Source organism: Anguilla anguilla, chromosome 8 (genome assembly GCF_013347855.1).
Source record: "Anguilla anguilla isolate fAngAng1 chromosome 8, fAngAng1.pri, whole genome shotgun sequence".
NCBI classification, from domain to species: domain Eukaryota; kingdom Metazoa; phylum Chordata; class Actinopteri; order Anguilliformes; family Anguillidae; genus Anguilla; species Anguilla anguilla.
Window position 1 is genome coordinate 5,194,473 of NC_049208.1, and position 18,109 is coordinate 5,212,581.

General features: G+C 50.7%; 1 protein-coding gene across 1 annotated transcript; it reads left to right on the forward strand.

The window, feature by feature from the left end:
* Positions 1 to 1,515: 1,515 nt before the first annotated feature.
* On the forward strand, positions 1,516 to 18,017 carry copa (COPI coat complex subunit alpha). The gene is made up of 29 exons (XM_035429424.1): positions 1,516 to 1,756; positions 2,374 to 2,487; positions 2,819 to 2,892; positions 3,243 to 3,323; positions 3,581 to 3,657; positions 3,809 to 3,918; positions 6,977 to 7,086; positions 7,260 to 7,359; positions 7,950 to 8,168; positions 8,678 to 8,828; positions 9,035 to 9,101; positions 9,214 to 9,289; positions 9,484 to 9,566; positions 10,166 to 10,391; positions 10,796 to 10,934; positions 11,909 to 12,071; positions 12,163 to 12,309; positions 12,644 to 12,833; positions 13,308 to 13,403; positions 13,966 to 14,054; positions 14,141 to 14,264; positions 14,639 to 14,728; positions 14,872 to 14,972; positions 15,138 to 15,284; positions 15,424 to 15,747; positions 16,540 to 16,650; positions 16,987 to 17,148; positions 17,288 to 17,482; positions 17,670 to 18,017. Exons 1-29 carry the CDS (start codon positions 1,717 to 1,719, stop codon positions 17,727 to 17,729), a joined length of 3,666 nt encoding a protein of 1,221 aa, XP_035285315.1. The 5' UTR covers positions 1,516 to 1,716; the 3' UTR covers positions 17,730 to 18,017.
* Positions 18,018 to 18,109: the final 92 nt, after the last annotated feature.

An 18,109-nucleotide genomic window follows, 5' to 3' on the forward strand; every position in this document is an offset into this window, starting at 1 on the left:
TGTTGCAGAGCAATGGAACTCACGACACACAAATCCATCGCATTCAGAAAGTCAAAGTGTGTTTGTGTACCAATGTGATAGTTTTTGTGATTCACTGTCTTGAGTTTGGATGTTTCTGTGATGCTCTCTCATAACCGGCCCATTACACCCGACTTTGCAAGAGTTCAAACCTCAAGAACTGCATAAGAACTGGTACAGCTTCTCCAAATTGTTTTTGCTAAGAGCAGTTTTCTAGTTGCGATGCAGTTATGTGGTATAAGAGCTTAAACATGATGATTAGACCCATGTTAAATTGATTGTAATGGGCCTACATTTGACCATTTAGGATGTATAAATTAGATGGACAAAAGAAATTCAGAATTTTTTAAAACTGGAACTGTGACAGCCTTTTTGGGTTGTGACTAATCTGAGCAGGTATCTCATGCTACGCCACGGCTGGCCATGCCTCGTATCTATACAGCACAGCGCGTTTGACTACTTTAACGGTTTCCCACGGAAGTAACTGTGATGGCCACAAACCGTCACCACTTACACAAGCTCTGTGTCTGACCTAATATAAACATGGAGAATTCATACACATGAGCAGAACCTTATATTGTCTCACAATGAAGCCCCAAACATGGGTTAGAAAAACTTAATTTTTCTGCTTCAGGTTAATTTAAAATTTCCTGCTAATTACGTACTGTTTCAACTGCTGGAAGCAGGAATTCCAAGAGATTTATGGCAACAGAACCAGAGTTTTGTGTGTATGTGCTAAACACGCAATGGGCTTGGATTTTAAACTACTGGCTGTCACACGGTGTTCAAAGCCCCTTAACAATACCCAGTCCGTCGGCACTGAGAGAAGCCTGTCAGTATTTACGTCAACACTGTCAACACAATTTTCCTCGATATGCTAACACATATCCTTTGACCATTAAGTAACCTAAGCTGCAACTACAATCGAGAGCATACAATTTTTTACAACTATACTCTCGTTTATACCAAGTACTGTTTATATTTTTTTTAAGTGCTTGACATTGATTATTAAAAGTTGAGTCTGCAACTTGCCAAGGGGTCTACGGACTCTTGTTTAAATAGTAGAAATATCCAAAATGGATGCATTTCACGAATGCAATAAAATGTTGGTAAATGTGAAGGGGAGGCGGTGTACACAATATGTATCGGATGGTGATGTATCCGTCTACCGCTTGTGTTTTATATATAATCGTTTACAACAACAGGAATTACCAAGTTTTGCAGAGGTAAACAAAATGTAGGAAAGTCATCACTTTCCCATCTCAACATGGCTACCAGAATATACGTCATCTTCCATGACCGTAGTACGATGGAGATATCGTAGTCTTCTTTGGGGTTAAAGAAGTTCCTGTTAATATTAGAGATGTGTTGGAGTGCGGAATTTATAAAGTTCCGGTGGAGGAGCGCATCTAATAAATCGGTGAATCTTTGCTTCCAGCGTGGACGTTTTTTGTCAATCCAAACTTTATTGTTCCCAGACAGGAAGTTGTTGTACTGCGGAGTGGGTGACGTGTCGGGGATACTGGCCCAGGAAGTGCCGTGGCAGTGGAGGTGCTGCCGCGTCAAGCTACGAACTGAGGGGAATAAAAAGGCCTTATTTTAAGAAAAACATCGCAAAACGAAACTGTAACATTTTTTTAAAACAATAACGTGTTAGGAGACCAGCGTTATAGTACATCTTTTCATTGGCTGGGGACAATGTTGACTAAATTTGAGACGAAGTCGGCCCGAGTCAAAGGTAACGTAAAACATCATTCCTGTCTTGCTGCTTCGCTAAAGTTATTATATAACATTCTGTACTATTTAAAATAACTATTATGGACTGTTCGTTGTATTTGAATTACGTTTTGTGCACGACGGACGTCAGTTGAGCTTGCTGTGATTCTGTGTATCTATATACTTAATTTTTGCTAACGTTAGATAGCTATACTTTGTTTTTGGCTTAGCCTGCCGTGTGAAATTCCTTAGGTACTCTAATGCAGACAGCCAGGCGCATCAGTTGAGAAGAAATTGTTTGTCTTGGTGACAAGTACTGCCTAATTTTTTGTCAAATACGATATTTGTTTTTTTGTTGCTGTTGCTGGCAGGACAGAATGAATGGTATTGTGGGATATTTTACCTCCTGTAAGCTGAATGGTCAGAGAAAAATGTAAATGGTAAATTGACTGCATTTATATAGCGCTTTTATCCAAAGCGCTTTACAATTGATGCCTCTCAATGTTTGTAATTTATTTTAATTAGATTAATTCTAATGGTGACCATGGAAAAATAGGCTACAATTTTGAATATGGGTAAGGCTCTCTCTTCTCTCTGTCTCTTTCTCTCACTTATTCTCCCACTCCCTACCTAACTCAGGCTTGAGTTTCCACCCCAAACGGCCCTGGATTCTGGCCAGTCTTCACAATGGAGTCATCCAGCTCTGGGACTACCGCATGTGCACCCTGATCGACAAGTTTGATGAACACGATGGTAATGCACACACACGGTCACATTGCTGACTCACACACACACACATTGATCTGATGTACATTGGATGTGATGTGTGTCAACGTATTGTGTGATGGTGTTTGGGATGTGATGTGTGTTGATGTGATGGTGTTTTGGATGTGAAGTGTGTTGGTGTGATGGTGATTGGGACGTGAAGTGTGCTGGTGTGATGGTGTTTTGGATGTGATGTGTGTTGGTGTGATGGTCTTTTGGTTGTGATGTGTGTTGATGTGCTGGTGTTTTGGATGTGATAGGGTTTTGGATGTGATGTGTGTTGATGAAATGGTGTTTTAGATGTGGTGGTGTTTTTCAGGCCCAGTTCGCGGGATTGATTTTCATAAGCAGCAGCCTCTGTTTGTTTCTGGAGGTGACGACTACAAGATCAAGGTGAGACGTCACTGTACATAGTGCACTGCAAGCACACAGACACATGCCACAACTGCATATATTCTAATGTGTGAGATACAGGTGTGTATCCTGTGTTTAAGCTACAGGTGTGTCACCTGTGTTTAAGCTACAGGTGTGTCCCCTGTGTGTAAGCTACAGGTGTGTGCCCTGTGTTTAAGGTACAGATGTGTGTAAGCTACAGGTGTGTGCCCTGTGTGTAAGCTACAGGTGTGTGCCCTGTGTTTAAGGTACAGATGTGTGTAAGCTACAGGTGTGTGCCCTGTGTGTTTAAGGTACCGGCGTGTGTGTTCTGTGTGTGAGCTACAGGTTTATTTTCTCCCTCCTCTCAGGTATGGAACTACAAACTGCGGCGTTGCCTCTTCACTCTGCTGGGTCACCTGGACTACATCCGCACCACTTTCTTCCACCATGTGAGTCCCGCCCCCTTCTCCTGTCACTCTACTTTAAGCCCTGCACCCTTTTACTGACATTCATTCCAACTGTCACCTGGTCCCTAGACTGTTGCATATACATTTCCATAAAGCTGGAGGTTTTCAGCTCTGTTTTACCCCCCCCATCTCTCCCCCCTCTCTCTCTCTCTCTCTCTCCCCTCCCCCGTCTCTCTGCCACTTTCTCTGTCTCTTCCCTTTCTCCCTCCTTCTCGTGTCTCTGTATCTGTCTTTTTCAGGAGTACCCGTGGATCTTGAGTGCGTCTGACGATCAGACCATCCGTATCTGGAACTGGCAGTCCAGAACCTGCGTGTGGTGAGTGAGGGTGGGAGGAGAAGGAGGAGGGGGGGGGGGGGGGGGGGCTAATTTCAGTTTTTGCAAGCCATTTGCGTACTGTAGCTTGGTTAAGGTGCGCGCTTGTTAACGCTGTGTTAGTTAACGCCGTGTTTGCCTCTCCCTCCCTCAGCGTCCTGACGGGACACAACCACTACGTGATGTGTGCCCAGTTCCACCCCTCTGAAGACCTGGTGGTGTCGGCCAGTCTGGACCAGACCGTGCGGGTGTGGGATATCTCTGGTGAGGGCGTGTGGGACTGGGGGGGGGCCTGGGTGGGGGGGGGAATGACTGGGGAGACGGGCGGGGTGGGGTGGGGCGGCACAGGGGGCTGGAGGGAGTGCGGGTGGATCTGAGGAATCCCCTGCACCCCCTCTTCTGTAGAGTCTGGTTCTGTATGGTGGGCACGACTCTACTCTGTACTCCTGGAAACCTGGAGAGGGAGAAATGGAGGGAATGTTCAGATATTACAGAGTGGAGATAGTACCAGTGTTACACAGTGTAGATCTAGGCAGTGTTACACAGGTAGTGTAGATCTGGCAGTGTTACACTGGTAGAGTGAGAGTAGATATTACCAGTGTTACACAAAGTGTGAATATTGCTAGTGATAGACGGTTAGAGTGTAGATCTTTCACAGTTAGATGTAACGCAGGTAGAGTGAGTGTAGATATTACCAGTGTTGCGCAGTTAGTGTAGATCTGGCAGTGTTACACAGGTGATGTAGATCTGGCAGTCTTACACGGGTAGATGTTGCACAGGTAGAGAGGTGTTAGTGAGGGTGGAGGCCGTGAGGTGCAGAACCATTGGGATCTGCAGAAGGTTTCTGGGAGATGGAGTTTTGTGTGTTTTTGCATGTTCTAACTCCTTGCTCCTGGCTTTGACCAGCTGTCTGTCAGTTCCACCTCTGCTAACCAGTCGCTAAGTCTGAGAACTCCAAAAGCATCCATTTCAATTCTGCATGTTTCTTAATACAGAACGCAACGGTCTGTATATTCACTGACACTGCATGCACATGCACACACTCACACACACAAATTTCAAGTATTTATTTGAGACTGTAGTTAAACTTGCAACAAAGAGCCTTGGCCCTTATAACCACTGGATGCCCTGGGGGCTCACTGTTGTATGTTTAACAGTGGTCACATGCAAACGTGCACACTCACATTTTAATTCCTTAAGAATTAAAGACTTCTCACAGTTAAACATGCAACAAAGGTCCCCAAGTGTGTTCAGTGTCAGGGATGGCTTGGACCTTGATGTCAGTGTCCATTATGTTCACTGATCAGTGTCTCTGGCATTATATTCATAGGTCTACTTCCCTCACCATTATCAGAAACCCTCTTACATGCTGATCAGCAATTAATATCCCTAACCTCTTGCAGAGATTAAGAATTAATTTTGCTATCACACACTAATTAAAAATTAATATCTTTAACGTTCATCACTTAATCAGTAATCGATTTTCCTCACGCCCATTCTGATCAGTAGGCCTGAGCTCACAGGAGGCCATGTGTGGTAACAGCAGGGTAGAGACGTCTAATGCCAACATGAGCTCCCCGAAAATACTCATCGCTGTCTCTTAGCCTAGGAATGGGCCAAACACTGTTTTCACTCAGGACATGAATGGGCTGTCCCGAATACTTACCCCCCTCGGTTTAGCGCACACATGGACTCTTCCAAATACTCACCCCTGTCACCTAGCACACGCATGAACTCTCCCAAATACTCCCCCCCCCCCCCCCCCCCCCCGACTTAGCACAGATGGACTCTTCCAAATACTCACCCCCCTTGGCTTAGCAAACACATGGACTGTCCCAAATACTCACCCCCCCCCCTCCCCCCCTCAGTTTATCACATGCATGGACTCTTCCAAATACTCACCCCTGTGACCTAGCACACGCATGGTCTCTTCCAAATACTCATCCCTGTCTCTCAGTCCCCCATCAGAACTGGTCACTCCCCCTACCCCCCCCCCCACCACCCCGCCCAGCCATCCCGCCATCCCCCCATCACCCACCCCACTTCCTCCCTGTTCCCATGCTCCTCTAGTGACATCCTCACCTGCACACAGGTTGCCGAGCGCTTGGTGTGCACACTGTGCTTGGGCTGGGCGATATATCACAACAACAATTACCAAACGCAGTAACAGTCATGACCACCGTGTGGCGTATTAGCTTTCTTTTCAGTTACACCTGAAGCGGTTAGTAAATAATCAAACTAAAGAGGCTGCGTGAAATGCGAGAAAGAAAATGTGACCTCTGTTATCTGCTAGCGTGTTGATAAGACAGCGAATCAGCAGCAAGGTTGTACAGCTTCCATGTGATCATGTGATGTGTTTTTGCCAATGACATGGAAGCTGCAAGGCCTTGCTGCTTATTGGCAGCCTTATGGTCTTCCAATGGATAACAGTGGTGATGTTTTATCTGGACGTGTTTCACACAGCCTATGAAGCGTGGTTGTTTACTAGCACATCAGGTATAATTAAAGAGGAAATGATGAAAAGAAGGGTAATACGCCACACGGTGGCGACTCCATGCGTTACTGCACTTGATGATCGTCGTTGTGGTGTATCGCCCAGCTCTACGCCGTCCTGACGCGCGGGTGCACACCCTGTTCTCTCTCTGATTGTGTCACGCGTGCGATTCTGCTTTCTGTGTCCTGATCACCCACACTTCCTGTGACCCAATCATTCGCCGACTTCCTGTGACCCGATCATTCACCGACTTCCTGTGACCCGATCACTCGCCGACTTCATGTGACCTGATCACACTGTGACTTCCTGTACCTCGATCATTCAATGATTTCCTGTAATCGGATAATTTGGTGTTCCTGTGACCTGATCATTCGGTGACTTCCTGTGACCCGATAACTCGGTGACTTCCTGTAACTTGACCATCCTACTGCGAGTGTGTGTGATGGGTATGAGGAGGGATGAGGTGAATGAGGCTGATGTCTGGATTCAGGTCAGGAGCAAGAAGTGAACATTGTGTGTCTGTGTGTGATTTCAGAATATATTCCTTTCTGACCAAGTGGACTTTGTGTAATGTGTTTGGTTCCCTCTCTGCTGAACGTGTGTATGTGTAACATGTATTTGGTTCCCCCTCTGCTGAACGTGTGTATGTGTAACGTGTATCTGGTTCCCCCTCTGCTGCTCATGTGTATGTGTAACGTGTATTAGGTTCCCCCTCTGCAGCTTGTGTGTATGTGTAACGTGTATTAGGTTCCCCCTCTGCTGAACGTGTGTATGTGTAACGTGTATTTGGTTCCCCCTCTGCGGTGTGCGGGTGACTCTTGGTTTCAGGTTTGCGGAAGAAAAACCTGTCCCCGGGCACCATGGAAACGGAAGTGCGGGGAATCTCGGGAGTGGACTTGTTTGGGGCGTCAGACGCCGTGGTGAAGCACGTGCTGGAGGTGAGAGAGAGAGAGAGAGACGCGCTGGGGAGGATAACTCTGAGTTTTTCTCCTACTGAAATAATCATTACCTAACTGGGGGATGGTGAGGCGGTAATGCTGGGTGAAAGGTGAAAACAGCGGGATGGTGACCCCCCCGTGTGACTCCCCCCGCCCCCCCCCCCCCCCCCCAGGGTCACGATCGCGGGGTGAACTGGGCCGCCTTCCATCCCAGCATGCCTCTCATCGTGTCTGGAGCCGACGACCGACAGGTCAAGATCTGGAGGATGAACGGTGAGTCTGCACTCTCAGCCAACCACCTCTCTGCTCTCTGAGCCAATCGTCTCTCTCTGCGCTCACGACCAATCATCTTTCTCTCTCTGCACTCTCGACCAATCGTCTTTCTCTCTCTGCACTCTCAGTCAATCATCTCTCTCTCTCTCTCTCTGCTCTCGCCACTCTCAGCCAATCATCTCTCTCTGCACTCTCGACCAATCATCTTTCTCTCTCTGTTCTCTTAGCCAATCATTTGTCTCTGCACTCTGGACCAATCATCTCTTCCTGACGGGCTGAATTTTAGACTGCCTGTGTGGTGTTCAGGGTTTTCAGCCGGCTTTGATCCAGGGACCCCCACTCAGGCTGGAAGGCATCGTGGGGAGCCCCATCATAAGTTAAAAATGATTATATATTTTTTTTAATTCCCAAAACCACATGCAGTTATTGGATAGGAAGTCTGGCCTGGGGACCCGGTGCGATACGTTCAGGGAGTCCCAGGGGTTCGTGGACCCCCTGTTTAAAACCCAGGGTTTAGTGTCCTCTCTCACCCTGACGTCTGCGTTTATTTCTCTCTCTCTCTCTCCCTCTCTCCCCCTCTCTGTCTGTAGAGTCGAAGGCGTGGGAGCTGGACACCTGTAGGGGGCACTACAACAACGTGTCCTGCGCCGTGTTCCACCCGCGCCAGGAGCTGATCCTGTCCAACTCGGAGGACAAGAGCATCCGCGTGTGGGACATGTCCAAACGCACGGGGGTGCAGACCTTCCGCCGCGACCACGACCGCTTCTGGGTGCTGGGGGCGCACCCCAACCTCAACCTGTTTGCTGCAGGTACCACACCTGGGAAGGCGGCTCAGCGTGTCCCCGTGTGCTGCAGTTAGCCACACGCACACACGGGCTATCCTGTCTGTACCTCCACCCCCCCCATCCCTCCCTCTCATTCATTCACCCCTCAACATTTCAAGTTTGGATGTTTTGCTTTGGCAGTCTTTTTAAAACATTAAGAGAAAGAAGATACTCGGGTTGGTACTAGTGCTTATTGCTGAAAGAAAGTGGCTTAGTTCCGAATGAAAGCTGGCTGTTGAATATAGATGTTTTAAATAAATCACTCTCTCCTCTCCCCCTCTCCATCTCTCTCTCTCCCTCTCTCCCCCCCTCTCTCTCTCTGCCCCCCTTCCCCCCTCTCCTCCCCCTTCTCTCTCTCCCTCTCTCCCCCTCTCTCTCTGCCCCCCTATCCCCCCCCCTCTCTATCCCCCTATCCCCCCCCCTCCCTCTCTGCCCCCCTTCTCCCCCTCTCCTCCCTCTCCTCCCTCTCCCCCCCCCCCCCCCCCCCCCCCCAGGGCATGACAGTGGCATGCTGGTGTTTAAGCTGGAGCGCGAGCGCCCGGCCTACGCTGTCTACGGGAACATGCTCTACTACGTCAAAGAGCGCTTCCTGCGCCAGCTCGACTTCCACAGCAGCAAGGACACGGCCGTCATGCAGCTGCGCAGGTGTGTGTGTGTGTGTGTGTGCGTCTGCATGTGTGTGTGGGTACATTTGTGTGTGTGTGTGTGTGGGTACATTTGTGTGTGTGTGTAGGGGGGGGGGGGGGTGTGAGTGAGTGTGTGTGTGTGCGTCTGCATGTGTGTATGTGTCAGGAGTGAGTTGTAGGGTGTTAGGGTTAGAGGGTGTTAAAGATGTGTGTTTTGTCTTCTAGCGGATCTAAATTCCCAGTGTTCAGCATGTCTTACAACCCAGCAGAGAATGCAGTCCTGCTCTGCACTGTAAGTCTTTCCCACACACACACACACACACTCTCATATTCACATACGAGAATGTGCACATTGCTCTTGGTTCATGCAGTATCTGTGTGCTGTAACGCGTCTTCTCCTGCAGAGGGCGACAAACCTGGAGAACAGCACCTATGACCTCTATACAATCCCCCGAGACAGCGACTCCCAGAATCCTGATGGTAATTCTCTCTCTCTCTCTCTCTCTCTCTCTGTCCCCTGCCCTCCATATTGCAGTTTGAAAGTCAGTTTAAAGTCCTGTATTTATGTTTGAATGTATGGGTAAAGCCTTCCTACTCCACGCCCTAACCCTAGTTGTGAAGGTTTGCTCTCTCTGCAGCTGGTCTGAGCTCACGGTCGTGGTCTGTCTCCGCAGCTCCTGAAGGAAAGCGCTCCTCCGGTCTGACTGCCGTCTGGGTCGCAAGGAACCGCTTCGCTGTGCTGGACCGCATGCACTCTGTACGTGTGTGTGTGTGTGTGTGTGTGTGTGTGTGTGCGCGCGCCTGTGTGTGTGTGTGTGTCAGTGTGCGTGTGCCTGTGTGTGTGTGTCAGTGTGTGTGTGTGTGTGTGTGTGTGTGCCTGTGCCTGTGCCTGTGCCTGTGCCTGTGTGTGTGTGTGTCAGTGTGTCAGTGTGTGTGTGTGTGTGTGTGTGTGTGTTTGTGCCTGTGTGTTTGTGCCTGTGTGTGTGTGCCTGTGTGTGTGTCAGTGTGTGTGTGCCTGTGTGTGCATGTGTGTGTGTGTGTCAGTGTGCGTGTGCCTGTGTGTGTGTGTGTGTCAGTGTGCGTGTGCCTGTGTGTGTGTGTATTTGTGTATGTCTGTGTGTGTGTGTGTGTGTGCATGTATGCATATTAAACCTTTATTTGACTAGTAAGTCACATTGCGATTGAAACCTATTCACCTAAGTGACCTAGCCAAAGTGTATTTGCGCGTGTGTGTATTTGCGTGTGTGCGCACACGTGTATTTGCGCGTGTGTGCGCGCGCATGTGCGCGTCATATAAATTTACGGATCGTGCTCGTGGTGGTGGTGAGGGTGATGATGGCGGTTCTTCCTCTCCAGCTGCTGATTAAAAACCTGAAGAATGAGATAGTGAAGAAGGTGTCGGTGCCGAGCTGCGAGGAGATCTTCTACGCCGGGACGGGCTCCCTGCTGCTGCGGGACGCCGATGGGGTCACGCTCTTCGACGTGCAGCAGAAGCGCTCCCTCGCCACCGTCAAAATCTCCAAGGTCAAATACGTGGTGTGGTCCTCCGACACCAGCCACGTGGCCCTGCTGGCCAAACACGGTACTGCAGCCCAGCGCGAGTGTCTGATCCTGTCTGTTTAAATGTCTGTCTATTTGTGTTTGTCTCTTCTGTCTGTCTCTCTATCTTTCTGTCTGTGTGTGTGTCTTATCCTGTCTGTTTAACTGTGTGTGTGTGTGTGTGTCTCTGTCTGTCTGTGCTTGTGTGTGTGTGTGTGTGTCTGTCTGTGTGTGTGTCTTTCTGTATGTTTGTCTGTCTGCCTCTCTGTGCCTGTTTGTCTGTCTCTTATGTGTGTGTGTGTGTGTGTGTGTCTGTCTGTCTCTTCTGTCTATCTGCCTGTGTGTGTGTGTGTCTGCCTGCATGCATGTGCGCATGTGTGTGTGTGTATGTGAGATACTGTACTCTCCTACATCTCTCCCTCACTGAGTCTATCACCCCCTCTGCAGCCATCATGATCTGCAACAGGAAGTTGGAGAGTCTGTGCAACATCCACGAGAACATCCGGGTCAAGAGTGGGGCCTGGGACGAGAGCGGAGTCTTCATCTACACCACCTCCAACCACATCAAATACGCCCTCACCTCCGGGTAAATATCTACACCACCTCCAACCACATCAAATACGCCCTCACCTCCGGGTAAATATCTACACCTCCTCCAACCACATCAAATACGCCCTCACCTCCGGGTAAATATCTACACCACCTCCAACCACATCAAATACGCCCTCACCTCCGGGTAAATATCTACACCACCTCCAACCACATCAAATACGCCCTCACCTCCGGGTAAATATCTACACCACCTCCAACCACATCAAATACGCCCTCACCTCCGGGTAAATATCTACACCTCCTCCAACCACATCAAATACGCCCTCACCTCCGGGTAAATATCTACACCACCTCCAACCACATCAAATACGCCCTCACCTCTGGGTAAATATCTACACCACCTCCAACCACATCAAATATGCCCTCACCTCCGGGTAAATATCTACACCACCTCCAACCACATCAAATATGCCCTCACCTCCGGGTAAATATCTACACCACCTCCAACCACATCAAATACGCCCTCTCCTCCGGGTAAATATCTACACCACCTCCAACCACATCAAATACGCCCTCACCTCCGGGTAAATATCTACACCACCTCCAACCACATCAAATACGCCCTCACCTCTGGGTAAATATCTACACCAACTCCAACCACATCAAATACGCCCTCACCTCCGGGTAAATATCTACAGCACCTCCAACCACATCAAATACGCCCTCTCCTCCGGGTAAATATCTACACCACCTCTAACCACATCAAATACTCCCCTCACCTCCGGGTAAATATCTACACCACCTCCAACCACATCAAATACTCCCCTCACCTCCGGGTAAATATCTACACCACCTCCAACCACATCAAATATGCCCTCACCTCCGGGTAAATATCTACACCACATCCAAACATGACCAAGTTCTCCCCCCAGGCAGAGCTCATGGTTTAATCCTGTAGCCCCCCTCCTGTTGAGCTCTTGGTGTAACCCTTTGCCCACGCCCTGGCAGAGATCATGGTATAATCCGGACACTGGACCTGCCCATCTACGTGACGCGGGTTCGGGGGAACAGTGTGTACTGCCTGGACCGAGAGTGCCGTCCACGCGTGCTGACGATCGACCCCACCGAGTACCGCTTCAAACTGGCCCTGGTCAACCGCAAGTACGAGGAGGTGAGGCCCCCCCCATGAGCTCGGTCTCCCCCCCCCAAACCCCGGGTGTGTGAGCGACCTCTGACCCGTGACCTCCGACCCTGCCCTCCAGGTGCTGCACATGGTGCGAAACGCTAAGCTGGTGGGCCAGTCCATCATCGCCTACCTGCAGAAGAAGGGCTACCCAGAGGTGGCGCTGCACTTCGTCAAAGATGAGAAGACCCGCTTCAGCCTGGCTCTGGAGTGTGGCAACATCGAGGTGTGTGTGTGTGTGTGTGTGTGTCTCTGTATCAAGCTGTGTGTGTGTCTGCATCCAGGTGTGTGTGTGTGTGGTTTTTATACTTACAGGGTCAGTGTAACATAATGATTAGGTAACTGGGATTGTAACTCTAAGGCTATAGACTTGATTCTCAAGTGAGGCACTGCTGTTGTTGCAAGATGCTTACCCTGAATCCATTCAGTAAATATCCTGCTGCATCAGTGGATTGTATGTGAAGAACATAATCTGTGCATATGAAGAACATAGGATGTGTATTTGTGTGTTAAATGGCTGAAGTGTAAATGTGAGCGTGAAGTGTCCTCCCTGCCTGTAGGTGGCGCTGGAGGCAGCAAAGGCCCTGGATGAGAGAGGCTGCTGGGAGCGGCTGGGAGAGGCTGCACTGCTGCAGGGTCACCACCAGGTGGTGGAGATGTGCTACCAGAGAACCAAGAATTTCGACAAACTCACCTTCCTGTACCTCATCACCGGCAACCTGGCCAAGCTGCGCAAGATGATGAAAATAGGTGTGTATATGTGTGTATCTGTTTGCTGTGTGCGTGTGTGTGTCTGTCTGCTGTGTGTGTGTGTGTGTGCATGCGTGTCTGTGTGCGTGTGTACCTGTCTGCTGTGTGCGTGTGTGTGTATCTGTGCCTGTCTGCTGTGTGTGTGTGTGTCTGTCTGCTGTGTGTGTGTATCTGTGCTGTGTGTGTGTGTATCTGTCTGCTGTGTGTGCGCGTGCATGCGTGTCTGTGTGCGTGTGCACCTGTCTGCTGTGTGCGTGTGCGTGTGTGTTTGTAATGGCAGTGTGTGTGTCTGTGTGTGTAACAGCAGTGTGTGTGTGTGTGTGTAACAGCAGTGTGTGTGTGTGTGTGTGTCTGTGTGTGTAACAGCAGTGTGTGTGTGTGTGTCTGTGTGCGTAACAGCAGTGTGTGTGTGTGTGTGTAACAGCAGTGTGTGTGTGTGTGTCTGTGTGTGTAACAGCAGTGTGTGTTTTGCAGCGGAGATCAGGAAGGATATGAGCGGGCACTATCAGGGTGCTCTGTACCTGGGGGACGTCAGCGAGAGAGTCCGAATTCTCAAGAGCTGCGGCCAGAGTGAGCATCTCTCCTCGCTCTCTGTCTTTCATCCCTCTCTTCCTTTATCCCTTTATCCTTTTTTCTCCTCCCTCTCCATCCCTCATCCCACTTTTCCATCTCTCTTCTTTTGACCCGACCTCTGCTTCATCCCCTTACTGCAGCCCCATCCCCGCTGTATAATTACTTATCCAGAGCGACTTACAATAAAGGATAAACTAGTGCATTTGCGTGATTAAAAAAAACAATAGTGCCAGACCTGGCCAATAGCATCCCCAGACCAGCGAGTAAAGCTGCAACATCGCTACAGCACTAGTGCAAGGTTACCACGGTAACCAAGAATCAGAGTACCAATTCTAAATGCATATAATGTACGTCTATAACCATTTCCAAGAACAGGAAAGTAAAAACCATTTCAAATGTGGTCTTCCTGGAAACCATAGATATCCTGCAGCTTTAGTGGAAGAGTTAGGAATGCCACTAGCCTTGCCACGTCTACAGTAACCCCGCCCCCTCTGAAGTGTGTGTGTGTGTGTGTGTCTGTGTGTCTGTGTGTCTGTGTGTGTCTGTGTGCGCCGCGCAGAGTCCCTGGCGTATCTGACTGCTGCCACTCACGGGATGGACGAAGAGGCAGAGGCCCTGAAGGAGACCTTCGACCCCGAGAAAGAGACGGTGAGTCGGATCGCTGCGCCGGCGGTAGGCCCCGCGCGATTGGTCGGACCGCGTGGCTCATTTGCGTGACCGCTGCTCTTCGTCAGGTGCCGGACATCGACCCCGACGCCCAGCTGCTGCAGCCGCCGCCTCCCATCAACCCCCTGGACACGAACTGGCCCCTGCTCACCGTGTCCAAGGGCTTCTTCGAGGGAGCCATAGCTGCGAAGGGTGAGACTCGCACCCCCTAACCCCGCCCCCCCCCCCCCATCTCTCCAAACCCCGCCTCTTTCCCATAATCCCTAATCCCACCCCTGTCAGCTATCAGGGCAAGCTGTGTAACTGCAGAGTCTGTGTGCAGGTAAAGCTGCAGGTGTGTCTATGTGCAGGTAAAGCTGCAGGTGTGTAACCAGGTGTGTCTGTGTGCAGGTAAAGCTGCAGGTGTGTCTGTGTGCAGGTAAAGCTGCAGGTGTGTCTGTGTGCAGGTAAAGCTGCAGGTGTGTAACCAGGTGTGTCTGTGTTCAGGTAAAGCTGCAGGTGTGTAACCAGGTGTGTCTGTGTGCAGGTAAAGCTGCAGGTGTGTAACCAGGTGTGTTCGTGTGCAGGTAAAGCCGGGCAGATGGCTGCAGATTTGGACATGGACGCTCCTGGAGGGGAGGGTTGGGGGGAGGATGCTGAGCTGCAACTGGACGAGGGTGAGTCCGTGTGTCTGTCTGTTGGTCCGCTGGTCTCCATCTCTGTCTGATCCACAGAGCACAATATTCTCTGTGCCCTGTGATTCTGATGTCACTTTCTGTCTCTCTCTCACTCTCTCATACTCTCTCACTCTCTCTCTCAGACGGGTTCATGGATGCGCAGGATGGAGTGGTGGATGAAGGAGGCAAAGAGGAGGGAGGAGGCTGGGAGGTTGAGGAGGACTTGGACCTGCCTCCAGAGCTGGTGAGAGATGCATATTCATAACTGCTTTAATAATTAATATGACAAGGCTGCATCTCAGAATCACTGAGGTAGTCATTACTCATAAATTCCATTCGGGTAATATTTAATGTGCTCAGCCCACCTCATCTGTCAGTCTTATACGTTCCCCCTCCTCTCCACCAATAGGAGCTGCCAGCTGGTGGTGGAGGCGGAGCTGAAGATGGCTTCTTCGTTCCGCCCACAAAGGGAATAAGTCCCGCCCAGATGTGGTGCAACAACTCACAGCTGGTTGTGGATCACATCCTGGCTGGATCATTCGAGACGGCAATGAGGGTAATCACAAGTTTTGTGCACGCACACGCACACACACACACACACACACACACTGACACACTCACTTTCTCTCACAGGCACAGTGGGCGTTCTAACAGGTGTGTGTGTGTGTGTGTGTGTGTGTGTGTGTGTGGTGCAGCTCCTGCACGATCAGGTGGGAGTGGTGCAGTTTGGCGCGTACAAGCCGCTGTTCCTGCAGACCTTCTCCAGGGGGCGCACCTGCTACCTGGGCCTGCCCTCCCTGCCCTGCCTGCGCGGCCACCCGCAGCGGAACTGGAAGGAGGGCGGGGCCAAGCAGGGCCTGCCCGCCGTGGGGCTCCGCCTCTCCGACCTCATCGCCCGCCTGCAGCAGTGCTACCAGCTGACCACCGCCGGGCGCTTCGAGGACGCCGTGGAGCGGTTCCGCGCCATCCTGCTCTCCGTGCCGCTGCTGGTCGTCGACAACAAGCAGGAGATCGCCGAGGTGAGCGCGGCGACGGCGGTGGAGCTCCTGTCCTCCTGTCTCCTCTGCTCCTGTCCTCCTGTCCTCCTGTCCCCTCTCCTCCTGTCTCCTCTGCTCCTGTCCCCTCTCCTCCTGTCTCCTCTGCTCCTGTCCCTTCTCCTCCTGTCCCCTCTGCTCCTGTCCCTTCTCCTCCTGTCTCCTCTGCTCCTGTCCTCCTGTCCCCTCTCCTCCTGTCCTCCTGTCCCCTCTCCTCCTGTCTCCTCTCCTCCTGTCTCCTCTGCTCCTCTCCTCCTGTCCCCTCTGCTCCTGTCTGCCCGTCTCCTCTGCTCCTGTCCCCTCTGCTCCTCTCCTCCTGTCCCCTCTGCTCCTGTCCTCCTGTCTCCTCTGCTCCTGTCCGCCCGTCTCCTCTGCTCCTGTCCCCTCTCCTCCTGTCCTCCTGTCTCCTCTGCTCCTGTCCTCCTGTCTCCTCTCCTCCTGTCCCCTCTGAGGCTCTGGTTGGGTAACAGGAGTATAAGAGGAGCGCTGCAGTAGAGTGCAGAATATCCGCTACCAGCACCATGCCACGCCCTTTTTTCTCCATATGTATGTTCAATTTTCTAATCTGGCTGATCTATCTCCGCCAATAGTTGTATTTCCAGTGAAAGGCATGTTCTGAATTTCTGCATGTTCTTGGTGGTATATCGCTATGCAGTGTGGAACTTGACCTCTGCCTTGGTTGGACCACGTAGCTGTCTTGTCTGGATGACATCTTTGGCTTGGGTGGATGATGTCACTGTCTCATGTTAATGATGTCACTGTGCTGGTTGTTTCCAGGCCCAGCAGCTGATAACGATCTGCAGGGAGTATATTGTGGGTCTCACCATGGAAACAGAAAGGAAGAAACTGCCCAAGGACACTCTGGAACAGCAGAAGAGACTGTGTGAGGTACACATCTCTCTTTTTTTTGCCTCTTTACTTTTTCTTTTCTCCTTCACTTTCTCTCCCTCTAAGACAAAAATCAGCTTTTAACAGCCATGTACAATACTCCAGAAACAGAGTTGATGCTTTTCTGATTGCAGTTCGCTCTGTGCTCTGAACCGGGCATATGTTTGTGCTCTGATGTGTGCTTTTAAGAAAACAGACAGTCAGGGAGTGTTTGTGCTGTGAAACCAGATGACCAGTGTCTGTGTTCTCTGTGCTCCAAAAGAGTCAGTGTATGTTCTCTGCCCTGATACAGACAGTAAGTGTGTGTGCGTGTGTGTGCCTGTTCTCTCTGCTCAGATGGCGGCCTACTTCACGCACTGCAGCCTGCAGCCGGTGCACATGGTGCTGGTGCTGCGCACGGCGCTCAACCTCTTCTTCAAGCTGCGCAACTTCAAAACCGCCGCCGGCTTCGCCCGACGCCTTCTGGAGCTGGGGCCCAAGCCCGAGGTGGCACAGCAGGTAACGCGCGGAAAACAAGGAACGCAGCGGAAATACCGCTAAATCTTTTCCCCCTTATTCCATTCAGTCCTGTCCTCCCTTCACATCCGCTCCTCTCTCTCTCTCCCTCTCCCCTTCTCGCTCTCTCTCTCTCTCCCAGACACGAAAAATTCTGGCAGCGTGCGAGAAGACTCCAACCGATGCCCACCAGCTGAACTACGACCCCCACAATCCCTTTGACCTGTGCGCCGCCTCCTTCACCCCCCTGTACCGCGGCCGGCCGGTAGAGAAGTGCCCTCTGTCAGGGGCCTGCTACTGCCCCACCTACAAAGGCCAGGTGTGCCGCGTCACCCAGGTGAGTGCCCAGCCGTCCGTTACACTCCTGTCCCATAGCAACAAGACTTCCATTACACACCCGTAGCATAGCGACCAGACTTTTGTTACACACTGGTAGCATGTGGCCTCGCAAGACCAACTTATTTTGCTCTCTTTGTCCTCTCTCTCTCTCTCTCTCTCTCTCCTCTCTCTCTCCCTCCCCCCAGGTCACGGAGATTGGGAAGGATGTGATTGGCCTGCGTGTCAGCCCTCTCCAGTTCCGTTAGTGAGGACAGCAAGCAGAGGACCAGGAAGGAGGAAGTTATGGAAAATTACAAACATACTCCCTGTATCTCTTGTAGAATCTAACACAACGAAATGTTCCCGGCTGGAACTTTGACCCATTTCCAGTCATCCGGTCTCTCTCTTTCCCACAATGCCTCTCTTCGCTCCTGTGTAAATGTACGACCACCTGTTGAATCTGTTTAAAATGCCTTTGCTAATTGATGTACCTGCAGCACTCGCTTTCCCTGTATTACTGCTGAGAAATTAAATAAAAGCTTCACTGTCCTAGCTCTCATGTCTCCAGTGCATTTCACGGGGCTTGTTCTAGCCCACCATCCACCATTCATCCCTGTGGGGATTAAATTGTCCCCAAGACCAGAAT